Genomic DNA, 15055 nt, shown 5'->3' on the forward strand with positions numbered 1-15055 from the left:
TTTACTAGTCCCACTTTTCTTTGAGATGTTCTTAAGTGCTATGGATAATTCTACAATATAGGTAGAAATGTAAGCTAGTTTATATTAATAGATAAGAAAGTTGATAAAGAGTTTAAATAACTTATTCAAGGTATGACAGCTTGTTAGGGCAAAGCCTTGACTAGAGGCCAAGTCTCCACTGCACCACACTTTCTTATGTTTCAAATGCCAGTGTTTAAAACAGGAAGAGGCACAGTGTGTGCTTTATGTTTGCGTCTTTCCAACAGAGTAGTTTGTCACGTATTACAGTGGGATATCATGGAAATCCCTAACTGGGAGTCAGAAGGCCAAGATGCTAGTTTGTTCTACATTACAGATTAGTCAAGTTTTGGAAGATTGCCAATTTTATAAACTAGAAGTTATCTCTACTGGCAGATGATATAGAACCATATTGACAGAATGTCTGGTAATAGAGTTTAACATATTAGAAAGGAATTCTAAGGTAAATATATATCATATATGCAAATCTTTTCAACCTTTTATTTCTTTGTTAATTCTTAGGGTATTCATTTTCTCTTCTGTCAGCTTTAACAAATATTTCAGTATTCCAAGAAAGCTGCTTTCCTTTGATGATTTACTTAACTATTTTCTTACTAATCTATTTCTAAAGCTTATATATCCAGTAATACTGGAAGGAATAGCATCGTTGATGTATTGTTAAAGTGGCAGTGAGTATAGTCCATAGCACACTGTCTTGGCCCTATTATTGTTATGAGTGTGATAGTTAAGATTATGGTATAAAAGGATCTAAGAACCTGAGTTGAAAGTGTCTTTTCATATAAAAACTTACTATTATGGCTATGTAGTAGTGTGCATGTTTAGCTAATGACATGAAAACAAGAATAACTTTGGCAGGATCTTTTTTATCATAGTAAAAAAGCTATAGTTATTCCTCGAAATCACTGCAAGACCTCTTCTGTTTAATAACATTAATATCAAGGTAAATTTAATATTAAGCAATATATTAATATTCTGTTGTGATTTTAACTGTATGTACCACGTATTTATACAAGGAAAGAGGGAGAGTCCCAACTGGTTGATTTTTTTTTTTTTTTTTTTTTAATGTTTTTGGTTGATGGAAAGCTGGATTGTGTTTTTATATAAGGTTTCACTCTGTGGGCTAACATCCTTCTTTCCTGCCCAGAGTGTTAAAGCCTGGGTGGTCTACAGTGATCTTGATTTACTATACCCTTGAGATGGAGAATACTTTCAGAAATCAAAATTTACCAACCTCTTGCTTCTTTCCTGAGTACTGTCACTGCTGATGTTCAGATACATATTATGTTGGAAGGAACATTTTGTGGATGCATATGTGCATATGGACATAATCAGTTTACTAGTTTAAATATATATTTTCACTGTTCTGTTTTATATTCTTTTGATAACAGTGAGAAGTAGGGATTAACTAACTTGCTCAGAGTGATCAAGCAAGATACTGGCTTTACAAAGAATGGAGTTGATTTCCTCCAGTGTTTTCTGGAGACTAGCACTAGACCCTAGTCCTGCCGATCACACCAGGGGAGGTGTTGGTGCTACTGATGTGGTCAGACCTGCTGCTAGTTTCCCATGCCATATAGCTGCAAATGTAAGGCTTAAACTCAGCTCTCCTATCAAGGCAGGAGACTGGATGGGATTGACAGCCACCTGTGAAGACTCACCTGCTAGGATCTGGCTGGCTGTCTTGGTCCCTGATCATGTCAGAAGAAGTACACCACTTTTGTAATCATGCAGCTTTTAAAAATCTCCTCAGCCCCACACTTGAGGGTCTCTCTCCTAGATTCTAATGTCTAGCCCTACACGAATGCAGTATGCTGCCCCTGATGTGTTAGGACAACAGAGGACCTGCACACATGCTACTGGTCCTGACTGTGTTTTCCTTCCATAAACACTGTTCTGGCAAGCTGGTTGTGTGTGCTGCTGGACTATTTGCTTATGTTTGCACAATAAACCAGAAATTAAACTTTGGTTTTGAAATCATTTATCTGCTAGCTAGAGCTATTAGATATGGAATGATATCCCAATGAAATATTGAATATACATATAAGAAATTTCTTAGCTGAGGGCAGGAGAAACAAATCCAGTAGTCACTGAGGGTTCAGAGTGCTAGGGATTTCTTTCTCACTAATCCCATATTAGGCATAATATGTGCTAGTTTGGTGTGTAATATATAACTAATACACTGAAATACACATAATTTATTCTGTAATATATAACATAATAACATACTGTTTATGAGTGTGTTAGTTTAGATTATAGTGTAAAAGGATCCAAGAACCTGATTTGGAAGTGCCTTTTATATAAAATTTACTATTCTAATTCCTAAAATTCCATGTAAACTATGAATACAAAGTGTGAAAATAATATTTTAAAAACACCTTTGATTTAAATATAAATATTTTTTCAAAACATTAAAACCAGCTGAAATTCCTATGTTCCTGTTATTTGTCGTCTAAGCTTGTTGGATATGTGAAAAAATCACAAAACAGTTGGGTAAAAGGCATGTGAAAAGGTTTTAATAAATATTGTGATAATAGATTAGGTTATTAGTAATATTAGATCTATTAGTTACAGATCAGGTTCTTAGATCCTTTTATACTGTAATCTTAACTTTTATACATGAACAGAATATTATATATTATGTTATTTAAGCATAATATATGCCTAATATGGGATTAATGAGAAATTAGATGGCAGAACATAGTTATAATCTATTACTGTAGCATTTATTAAAACGTTTTCATATGCCTTTTACCCAACTATTAATTTAGTGAATTTTTTTTTCCTACATATCCAACTTGCCTAGACAACAAATAACAAGAACATAAGAATTTCAGCTGGTTTTAATGCTTTGAAAAAGTGTTTATGTTTCAATCAAAGGTGTTTTTAAAATTTTATTTTCACACTTCTTCATCTTCATAGTTTCTACTGAATTTTAGAGATTAGAAAAATACTTTCAAACATTAGTGTAAAGCACACTTAGAAGGTTTGTATGCCTTGTTACATTTCTTATAAGAATTTAATGTTTATTATAAAAGTAATCATATAAAATGATATACTTTTTTTTTTTTTTGAGATGGAGTTTCACTCTGTCACCCAGGCTGGAGTGCAGTGGCACAATCTCCTCTTACTGCAAGCTCCGCCTCCCGGGTTCACGCCATTCTCCTGCCTCAGCCTCCCAAGTAGCTGAGACTACAGGCGCCCACCACCATGCCCGGCTAACTTTTTGTATTTTTAGTAGAGACGGGGTTTCACCTCGTTAGCCAGGATGGTCTCGATCTCCTGACCTCGCGATCCGCCCACCTCGGCCTCCCAAAGTGCTGGGATTACAGGCGTGAGCCATCGTGCCCGGCCAATGATATACTTTTAAAACTGATCTCTACATCTCTAAGTTGGGTAATTAGCATTTGATATATAATTAAATAATAAAAATTTGAATCAGTACATTATAGCAAATGAATAATCTTGTTTACTAGAACTTTTATTCATTGGGTTTCTCAAGTCTTTCTGGAAAATGTCATATAGAGAAATGTAAAGAATAATTCTGTATATAAACAATGGGGGTAGATAAATCTATCTTCTTTTATAGTCATATCTCTCCTATTTATAAAAATCTACAAAACCCAGGTATTTTCTCATTATTTTAATGGAAGTATTTCCTAACAAACTTGATAGCATTGGATAAAATTAAAGTTTATTCTAAACTGTTAAGTTGTAGGTCCTTGGAAAATTTGTTTTATTAACTCTTTTGTCATGTGGAGAGAGAGAGAGAGAGATGGAGGGGAGAGAATTAGTTAGCTAGGGTTCTTAAGAATACCTTTTATTATTACATACCCTGTATTTTTAAATAGCTGTGTTTTGCCCCTCAAAAAGTATTCAAAATAAATACAGAAATTCAATATTGTAATATATTTCAGTAATTTTTTTGTATCTTAATGTTAGGTCTTCAAACATGAACTAGCTTACTTATTGGCTGGAATTCTTGGAGCAGCAATAGATTATTGGATTTTCCTTGGTCTTAAGATGGGTAGAAATGTGATGCGACACATGTCTGATGACTTAGGAAGTTATATTTCTCTTTCGTGTGATGGTAAGTTTGTCTATGTTCTGTTTTTTTCAGACCTATTCTGGAAATTAGTTTTGACTTTCTTTTAAGCAGTCTGTAAGCTTTAACATATGTTCATTTGAAGCTTTCCTTAAAATAGTTATGGATGCATGCACACATGGATACACACACACAGACAATATAAAGATTTAAAGTACCCATATTGTTCCTACACAGATATAACTTTTTAATGTCTTTCTGGTATTTCTAAGCATTTTTGTGTAGTTGAGTTCATACTGTATATGTAATTTTGCATTCTTATTTTCCTCTAAACATTACAGGAGCCTTCCCCCCACATACTTTTCAAATATAATTATTATTCAAATATAATTATTTTGCCTGGTGCAGTGGCTCACACCTGTAATCCCAATCTACTTTGGGAAGCCGAGGTGGGAGGATCTCTTGAGCCCAGGAGTTTGAGACCAGCCTGTACAACATAGCAAGACTCTGTCTTTAAAAAAAAATTTTTTAATTTGCTGGGCATGGTAGTCTATGCCAGTAGTCCCAGCTACTCTGGAGGCTGAAGTGGGAGGATCCCTTGAGCCCAGGAGTCCAAGGCTGCAGGGAGCCATGATTGTGCCACTGCACTCCAGCCTGGGTGACAGAGCAAGACCCTGTCTCTTTAAAAAGAAAAAAAAACAACAAAAACTTGCTACTATTTTTTCCCCATTGAGTCTAGTGCTCTAACAAGAAATGAACATGGATGAAGCAAACAGAAGTAATTTATATGGATAATTTTTTTCACTCTTCTTTTCTCCCCATTACCTACTTTAAAGTCTCCCCTAAAATAAAGGGAGGAAGGAGTGTTATTTAAGAAACATGATGTCAGAACTCATTTCACAAGGTGAAAAGTTCTACCCAATTCTTTGGGCCTCTAGACTGAAGGAGGCTTCCATAAAGACCTTATGTAGATTCCCAAACTCCATAGCCAGTTTAGGAAGAGTCTTTGCCCATCCTTCCCTTTTTTTCTTTATTTCTTTATTTCTGTAATCCTTAATTCCTAAAATGAATACATTTTAAACCAAGTAAGTTTTTTTGTGCTTCTTAGCTATAAAATATGATTTTTATATACTTTTGTATACTTGATATTTTAAACTGCCAAATAAGTACTCTGCTACACATGTGTTTCAGTGTATCTTGATTTTATATAAAGAAAAAATTCTTCAGTATGCCGTCAATCACTTTAATATGTTGAAGAGAGACTTCAGAATAGGAATCCAGGTTATAACTGGGTTCAGGATTTATTCGATGATGCCCTCTGCAGAGAGAGTTCTCTTTTTATACTACCAAAGTTAGAAGATTTTTATCTAAAGCGTTTTGTCTCTTTTATTTTTTTCTTTTTCATTGAGCTGAGGGGGTGATTACAGTTCCTTTTGTGGACTAGCTGTCCTTTGTTGCATGACTTTAACATTTCTTAGCTAACATTCAATCTTCCTGCAGAACCCTTTCTTATATTTCTTTCCCACCATTCCTACTAGGTAGTTTAGTGGTTTTTATCCTTTTCAGAAAACAGAATTCTGGCATTATTTGCTAGAATGGGAACTAAGCATTTGACTAACAGAATTTCCTGTTTTCATTCCTTAATGAAATATGAGTTTGGAGACCTAGTGGAGGATTAGCAGTGGCTTTGGAGATTATCAGGATAGTTAGTTGTCTTGTTTCCAATACATAGTAATTGCCCTTAAGGAATTATAATTTATCTTATAGTTTAGCCAGATGCATGAAATAATGAGCCTTGTATTAAAAGGATTCTACTACCTGTTATACATTTGCTTCAATGCGTTCTTCACTAATATTCTGAATTTCGCTTCGCTTTAAAGCAGGACATTGTTATCCAATGTTATTTTCAGTTTTTACATGACAAGTGTAAAACCTAGAACTTTGATTCTGTGAGTAACATGAACTTAAACTGAACCTTAGTGTTACTATTATGATCCTGTCAACAGATTATTTTGCTTCCAAAGATCTATTAATATATTTGATCACTAACATTCAAAACTTTTGGTGAGACTTAAATTGTCACTATTGAAAAGTGTTTTTAAGCCTTTTTCTTTACCTTTCTCAAAATGTACACATGTGCATGTGCACACACACGCAGTTGGTTGCTTAGGCTTCAAATTCGGTTATAGCTAGGCAGTTTAAAAGTTTTAAACATTATTTCTTTTGTCTTTTTTTTGAGACAGAGTCTTACTCTGTCCCCCAGGCTGGAGTGCAGTGGCATGATCTTGGCTCACTGCAATCTCTGCCTCCCCAGTTCAAGCGATTCTTGTGTCTTAGCCTCCCAAGTAGCTGGGGTTATAGGTGTATGCCACCAAGCCTGGCTAATTTTTTGTATTTTTAGTAGAGATGGGGGTTTCACCATGTTTGCAAGGCTAGTCTCAAACTCCAGACCTCAGGTGATCTGCCCACCTCGGCTTCCCAGGTGCTGGGATTACAGGTGTGAACCACTGCACCCAGCCAAAAGTTTTAAACATGTATTTCTAAAAATGGTTCAAATTAATATTTTTCTATTCTCTGTCTAGTTTTTTTCTTTTCTGTTAGTGCAGGTTGATGTTTAACCTTTGTCAAGAGACAGAAATCCAGTGAACATTTTATCATAAACCAGTAGCCTCCAGCCTGGGGGACAGAGACTCTTCTCAACAACAAAAAAATAGTGTTTAAAACTTTTAAATTGTCTAGCTATAACCAAATTTGAAGGCTAAGCAACCAACTGTGCGTGTGTGTGCATGTGTGTGTGTGCGCGCACGCATGTGCGCACGTATACATTTGGAGAAAGGTAAAGAAAAAGGCTTAAAAACACTTTTCAATAGTGACAATTTAAATCTCATCTAAAGTTTTGAATGTTAGTGATCAAATATATTAATAGATCTTTGGAAGCAAAGTAATCCATCAACAGAATTATAACAGTAACACTAAGGTTGAGTTTAAGCTCTTGTTAGTCACACACAGAATCAAAATTCTGGGGTGTTGTAATAATGTCCATTTTGTTCATATTTTGATGAAGAATTTTGAAATTCATTGTCTGCCACCTTTTTCCCTCATTTCTTTTCTCTGCAGATATTCCTTTCTTTTTTAAAAAAAAAATCATTTATTTTGCATTATTCTTCTACTCAGTTACTATCTTTTGCTTTTCCCAAGTCATTAGTAAAGATGTTATAATTTCACTGTTATATAACTTCCAGTTGAAGATATCGGTCCATCTTTCTCGATTATGGTAAACTGGATGTTCTGATGTTTCCTAGTTCAGAAGTACAAAATTCATACTGTGACACTACTCAGATTCACATCTATCAAATTCATTTCAGTTTAGTATAATTTTTAGTTTATAATTGTTTTGTCAAGAATTAAGGCAACAGATATTTTAAAAGATAAAAGTTTTTCCATCAGATCTCATGTTCATCATTCCATATAGATGCCACTCTATGTTGTTTCTAAACACTTTGGACAGAAATTTTCTTTTCTGTATTTTAAGCTCGAATTATCTGAAATTTCTTTTTTATGCCTAATTGAAATTCCTCATGTAGTGGCTTAAACTACAGATTAACAAAGTTTGTTCAATGTTAAGTACCAGACAGTAAATATTACTGGCTTTTTAGGCCCTACAGTCTCTCCCTGCCACTTAACTTTGCAGTTGTAGTAAGAAAGCAACCATTCACAATACATAAACAGGCAGCATGGCTGTGTTCCAGTAAAACTTTATTCGTAAAAACAGACAGCACACCATAGTTTGCCAATCCTGACTTAAACATATTTCTTCTCCAGTTGTTTCAGTGGGAAAGAAGATGTCATCAAAATTTACTATAGTTTTTCATATATTTGGAGAACTTTAATAAATTTCCTTTGCCTTTCTCAGATTACATCATTATTGCCTGATAAATACTTTTTCCAAACCTTTATTCACTTTTGCTTTGTTATCCCTTAATTTCTTTCCATGCTTCAGACCTTTTTCCTAAATATAAATGTTTATGTATCATTACTAATTCTCAGCCAAAATGTTTCTGTTCTGTTCGTTTATTCAGCAAAATTTTATTGGCATTCTACCAGGCATCGAGCTAAACACTTTTCTATACAGTGGAAGAAGGAAATAAACATGGTCCTTGTGTTTTTTTTTTTTTTCTTTTTTTGGAACTTTAAGAGAGATAAATTGTAATTAAGTTAATATAAATATGTCATTTAAAATAAGTGCTCTGAACAGGAAAAACTAGGTGTTGAGATTGGTGAACTTACTTTTATACTGTATGACCATGGAATGCAGAACATGAAGAATAAGTAGAAGTTTGACAGGGCAGATTGTTTTAGTCAGAAGGTAGCATTTACCAAAACTCTGAATAGGAAAGAAGGCCTGTTTGAGACCTTCTGGGGCCTGGCTGATGGGAAGAGAGGCCAGAATAAGGCCAAAGAAGGGTTAAGGGAGTTTGTGTAGGAATGTGCCATTAAATATTTTCTCTTAAAAGTCAAGGAATAGGGATATGACCTATTTTTTGTGGATTAAAATCATGTGGATGAATCTTATAGGTGTAAGAGCTCTCATTTGACAGAATAAACTTCACTAAGGAAATAGCCTATGGAAAAAATTGTATAGGATACAGCAATAACTATATCGACTTACCTTATGTTCTCCAGACTTTTCTTCACAGGAATTAGAAATTTTCATTTGCTCCTTTTCCTCCTCCTGGCTTCAAATGTTTGTTGCAGAGGCAGTCTTTAAAAAGTTGTGTCTACAGAGCTCTGGCAGTGTTTCTTCTGAGCCACTCTCTCTTCAGAAAATGGTAAGCACCTCTCTATTCTGGTTCTTTACATTTTCAAGAAGTGAGTTCACAAACTCAATTTTATTTATTTATTTATTTATTTATTTTGAGACGGTGGCTTGCTCTGTCGCCCAGGCTGGAGTGCAGTGGCGCGATCTCGGCTCACTGTAAGCTCTGCCTCCCAGGTTCATGCCATTCTCCTGCCTCAGCCTCCCAAGTAGCTGGGCTACAGGCGCCCACCACCACACCCAGCTAATTTTTTTGTATTTTTAGTAGAGACGGGGTCTCGATCTCCTGACCTCGTGATCTGCCTGCCTCGGCCTCCCAAAGTGCTAGGATTACAGGCGTGAGCCACCACACCCGGCCCACAAACTCAATTTTAAAAAATTCTTAGTTATTTCAAGTAAGTAGGCAGAATATATTAATTCATAAATATTTCAATTCTGTATAAATGTTAGTATATTTCTGTCTCAAAATAGAGTAATGAAAGCCAGCAGCTGTGCTGAGTGCCTGTAGGTGAGTGCCTGTAGTTCCAGCTACTCAGGAGACTGAGGCGGGAGGATTGCTTAATCCCCAGAATTCGAAGCTGTAGTGCATTATGGTTGCACTTGTGCATAGCCACTGCATTCCATCCTGGACAACATAGTGAAACCCCTTCTCCAGGGGCAGTGGGGGGAAGGTAATCACCAAATAGGAATTTTAAGGCCGAGCATGATGGCCCCTGCCTATAATTCTAACACTTTTGGAAGCTGAGGCAGGAGGATCCCTTGAGCCCAGGAGTTCGAGACCAGCCTGGGCAACATAGCAAGACTGTCTCTAAAAAAAGTTAAATTAGCTGGGCATGGTGGCACATGCCTGTGGTCCCAGCTACTCGGGAGGCTGAGATGGGAGGATCCTTAATCCCAGGAGGTCAAGGCAGCAGTGACCTGTGATAACCACTGTACTCTAGCCTAGGTGGCACACTAAGAACCTGTCTCAACAACAACAACAAAAAAAAAAAAAAAAGAAAGGAAAGGAAAAAGAAATTTTAATTACTTTTGAGCGTAGCCAAGGGTTGATCATAGAAAAGTAAAAAATCCTTGTTTCCTAATAAAATTCCTACATGAGATTATTATTTTGGAAAGAACTAGATCTAACAAAATTCTGTATGGTATTTAAAAAGCAAAATATTAGGCATATAAGCTACATTTGATTTAAAGTTTTCCAGTTTTATTTTGGCTGTCTTTAGATATTAATATCCAGTAGCTCTAGGAATTTTTTAATCAAATGAGAAATACGTATATTGGTCAGATTAGTCAAATTCTGTTTTGCAACAATCCTTTAAGGATGTTTTTATTCCTTATTTTGTTTTCTGTTGAAGAAAGACTTGTTTTCTGTTGAAAAAAGGCATTAGCAGAATGGAAATTACAAAATACCAGTTGTACGTAAATCATACATATAAAATATGCAAATGAATCATACATGTTGGGCATAAGACTAATCAAAAGAGCTTTCCTAAATGAGGATCAAAATTGAATTAGAAAAAAATAATTATTTTTAAGAAGGTATTTTTCTGCTTGTTCACATGGTATTGGCTTTGACACAAAGCTAGTTTTCTTAATATTTTATTATGTTCAACCAAGATAGAGTGGCAACCATAGTGATGCAACCAAGAGAATATAACCAAATGTAACAGTGAAATGAATCAAATAATTTCTCTTTACTGCTGTTTTTGTAGTTGAGAAAATAATGCAATATTATTTTTCAACAGGTATATTCCTATTTACCAGCCTTGGGGAAAACTGGTGTGCTTGGGTCTGGAAAGATTCAGATATCAAAGAAAATAGGACAGCGGCCTTGTTTTGACTCTCAGAGAGCCTTACTAATGCTGAATGGTACTAAACAAAAACAAGTTGAAGGGCTGCCAGAGTTATCGTAAGTGATGCTGATATCCCAGCTGTGCTTTGTTTTGGAGTACAGCTCTTTTTCTGATGCATTTCTTGAACTTTATGGTTATCTGTGATAACCATATTATATTGAATTATATTGATTAGATCAAAACTCAATTTTAGATCTATTTGGTCAGCATTTTCTGTTTCTGTAATTCAAGGTACATGCTTTCTTTCTAAGTGCTTCCCAAAAGAAATAAAACTGCTCATCAAATTATTGATGAATTATTGATGAAATACAGTTTCACACAATTTTTGCCCTATGATTTGAATGACTACTTTGCCATAATATAGATGGGATTTCAGAATGCATGGTCATATGAGATATCCTATCATTATAGTAGTTTCCCCAAAATGAGAAACCTCCTCTAAAAATATAAGGTGTATAAAAGTGTATGTTGTATAAAACTCAGAAAGCCTGAAAGGTTCTATGAGAGGAAGAAGAGAATAGAATCAGAATGTGAAAGTAAGAATGGGGAGCAGAGGCCTGCTTGATCTTAGCTTTCTGCTTTATTCTCTCTGCCAAATATGGTTTAACTGGTCTTTTTCTCTTTATTTGACATTCTGTATTTATAAATTTAGTGAGCAGTTCGGGGGGAGTAAGACTAATAAAAGAAAATTAGTGCACTGAAATTTGTTTCTACACAGTTGAAATAAATTTTAAAATTAGAAAGCAGTAAAGATTGAGTAAGGGGATTTAAATTAAAAGGAGGCTAGACTTTTAAAAAATACCATCTAATGTATGCTGGCACGCCTTGCTGAAAAGCTTTCATTATTTCTTACTTTTCCTTTCAGAGACCTGAACCTTGCTAAATGTTCCTCCTCATCATTAAAAAAATTGAAAAAGAAGTCAGAAGGAGAATTGTCATGTTCCAAGGAGAATTGCCCCTCTGTAGTTAAAAAGATGAATTTTCACAAGACTAATCTAAAAGGTATTCCAAGTATCTAACTTAATTTATGCTAAGAACTTTTCATGGTTGTAGTCAGTACTTGCAGGTTTCACACATTTGCCCTGATGAATACTTGAACTTAAATATTGGACTAGGTCCAGGAAGTACCTTCTTGGATAACGTATTATTTTCTTGTACTGTCATTTATGCAAAGAAAGTGATTGTTTAATAACCAGTATAATAGAGTATTCTTTCCTTTTTTTCCTCTCCCTGCCATTACAGATATGAAACACAGTGTAGCATTCATTGAGCTCATTCCAGACTTGCCCGCCTTACTTTTCTATTCCATCTCAACCTGTGCTGCTTAGGATCAGTGTCTTCTGATTTGAAAGTATAATTCAGTCTTCATCTCTTTCAGTCCTAGACATTTTGTGAACAAAGAATGAAGAGTAGGCTATGTTACATAGCTGTGTTAAGCATATGGGCTCTTTTCTTCCAGGCATTGAGCCCAGACTATGAAATGTGTTTGGCTTTTGGTTCTAACTATACTGGAACCTAAGTACCTAAAGGATGAAATAACAAGAATAGCATAATAATTCACTTTGGCACCTCTTTTACTTAGACACCTCTTAACTTGCAAATGGATCTTCCAGAAGTCTATACCTGGCCAAAGTAAATTGCTGAGTCTTTTTTGTTGTTGTTGTTTATGAGTTGTATCTTGTTTTTAATACAAATATTAACATTATGACACCCATGCAAATAGTGACAGTGAAGCACTTATATTTCAATGTGATATAAGTTCATAATTGCCTATTACAGATTCAAAATAACTGTCCATTTGGCTTGGAATATGAAAATTATATTAGATGAGAACTCAGATATTAATTTCACAAATCAGCGTTCTTTTTTCTTTGTTTTATTGTTTCAGAAAGTAAAATGAATATGAATGATTTTAGGCAGAACAGCAGAAGGAACTGGGAGAGAGGAGGAGAATTGAGATATAGTAGAGAAAAACTTCAAAAGCTTTTTATGCATGTAAAAAAATGTTTTTGTAGAAGTTACAGAGATAATCTGTAAAACTGAACACTAAAAATGTGCTACTTAGTATTTTATAGCAAGAACAAATTTGATTCAGTATTTCATTTTGTTTCCTAAGCATTCATTTATAGTAATTTTTTAAAAATTCCCCTTAAATAATCACTTATGTCTTATTAATCTTGGTTATAACAGTGATGGATATAGACAATTTTAGCCAGAAGGCATTAATTGCGTATCTCCTACAAAAAACCTTGTCATTTCTATTTGTTACTCTTGTTCAGCTTTAAATGGTACTAGGGATTTTTTTTTTTTTTTTTTTTACATCCGTGTGTGTGTGTGTGTGTGTGTGTGTGTGTGTGTGTGTGTGTGTGGTGTGTTTATATTAAGATTCCTCCATTTCTCCCTCTCTGTGCTGTTGTAGCCAAGCCAGACAGCCTATTGAGAAGCAGCAAACCATCTGTTAATGGATTTGAAGTTCTGAATTATACTTGAGTGTGTAGAGGCACTCATGCTTAGCCAGAAACATTCATTTGAATTAAGCTATAAATGCTGTATAAAAAAGAGCCATACATTTAACGTAGGTTCATGAATAAATTTAAGAGAGGGCAATTGCACTCTAAACTTTTATTGCTGCAAAACCCAGTATTTTTGGTGTTCTCTGATCATTTGGGGGTTTTATAGCAGGATTGAAGCTTTAAACCTTGAACTAGGGAGACAATGCCTGTGTTAAACCTTTTGCAGTAGAATTTCATTGCTGAATTGCTGATAGAACAGAAGCACTGTGGATTGGTGGGGGTCCTTCCCCTTCCCACCCCCCACCCCCGCCTTTTTTAATGCAGGAGATGTTTAAACCAGTCAAAAGGAGAACTCAATAAATAATTTTCTGGCATGGGGCCAGATCTCCTAGTTCATGCCCTTTGATTATTTTCTTTAGTTGATATCTTGTCTTCTCTGCAATAATCTATTAATTTTTTATGGCAGGAGAAACAGCCCTGCATAGAGCTTGCATAAATAACCAAGTGGAGAAATTGATTCTTCTTCTCTCTTTGCCAGGAATAGACATCAATGTTAAAGGTAAGTTTTAAATCTTTGTGGTCTAGTCCAGTGTCTTAATATTTGTGATATTAAACAGTTTTATATCACATTAAGAAAGATTATTTAAGTAAATTTACCTAAGGTATCTTAAAAGTATAAGAAAAATTTCTTAGCAAAGCCAAGAAATTTCTCATATGTGATTTATAACTAATGGTATAAAAACATTTTTTGGTGTCCATATTTTGATAATACCCAACATTAATATTTTAAAATTGTTTTTATTTTAATTCTTTAAGGTAGAAATATGATTACACCCTAGACATTTATATCACAGCATTCTTTTTGTATATGAAGCACCTAGAAAGTCACACTGATGAGAAAAGTAGAACATCAGTACTTTTCTACCAAAAGTCCTACTTCTCCCGTTTTAAAACTTGCCTTGATTTCTAATTTAGACAATGCTGGCTGGACGCCTTTGCATGAAGCCTGTAACTATGGCAACACAGTGTGTGTCCAGGAAATTTTGCAACGTTGTCCAGAGGTAGATCTGCTCACTCAAGTGGACGGGGTGACTCCTTTGCATGATGCACTGTCAAACGGACATGTAGAAATTGGCAAGCTGCTACTACAGCATGGGGGTGAGTGTGTTTATGCTAAATGGGTTTTGATAAATTGTCCAGTTTTTTGATGAATGCTGCAGAGGTAGATAGCATTTTATGTTTAAAATCTGTAAGGAAAGATGCCTTTATTTCATATTAATGAAAAAGTAAGGATAAAAAGTCTCCTAAAACGTAAGCACCTTTTATTAGTAGAGATAAAAGCCTTTTCATAATGTATATTTGTTTATGTATGTATTATTAAGCCTATTTAGGTTCATGTATGAGAGTCTGTTTTTGAATTGAGTTTGCTGGTTTTAAATATTTATCTTTTTCCTTCAGGTGTGTAATGTCTTTGTGAGCCAGTCATTTCTGAAAGCTTATTGATAAATGGATACAAATGTTCAATTGTGATTACCTGGATTTTTTCATTCTTTTTTCATTTCCTGTACGTAACTACAAACTCAATCTTATTTTTAATGAGTCATTTCTGTACAGACTGTAAAAAAGTGATATCCTAGAATATTTTTCGTCATTCACATTTTGCAGCCAATTAAGTTAAAGCAGGAGAATTTTCAAATGGTGATAACTGTTATGCAGGGGTTTTGTGAAGGAGGTAACTTGAGCTGAATATTCATCTGTGTTTTTCCTGCTGATTTTTGATCTTTGCTTTCAGCAA

At 34.8% G+C, this 15055-nt stretch overlaps 1 protein-coding gene across 13 annotated transcripts in view; it reads left to right on the forward strand.

Annotated features, from left to right (window-relative positions):
- The window catches only part of SLF1 (SMC5-SMC6 complex localization factor 1), a 92001-nt gene that overhangs the window by 54909 nt on the left and 22037 nt on the right, over positions 1–15055 (forward strand). For 11 of the 13 annotated variants that reach the window (XM_054489415.2, XM_063664994.1, XM_063664996.1 and 8 more), the window contains 6 exons: positions 3979–4126; positions 8765–8910; positions 10640–10803; positions 11613–11749; positions 13727–13819; positions 14236–14418. In XM_054489415.2, the coding sequence (XP_054345390.1) occupies positions 3979–4126; positions 8765–8910; positions 10640–10803; positions 11613–11749; positions 13727–13819; positions 14236–14418 (871 nt within the window). The remainder of the gene's footprint in view (positions 1–3978; positions 4127–8764; positions 8911–10639; positions 10804–11612; positions 11750–13726; positions 13820–14235; positions 14419–15055) is intronic. The other 2 variants (XM_054489408.2, XM_054489411.2) reach the window with 1 other exon arrangement.

The sequence above is a fragment of the Pongo pygmaeus genome, chromosome 4, assembly GCF_028885625.2.
Source record: "Pongo pygmaeus isolate AG05252 chromosome 4, NHGRI_mPonPyg2-v2.0_pri, whole genome shotgun sequence".
NCBI classification, from domain to species: Eukaryota; Metazoa; Chordata; class Mammalia; order Primates; family Hominidae; genus Pongo; species Pongo pygmaeus.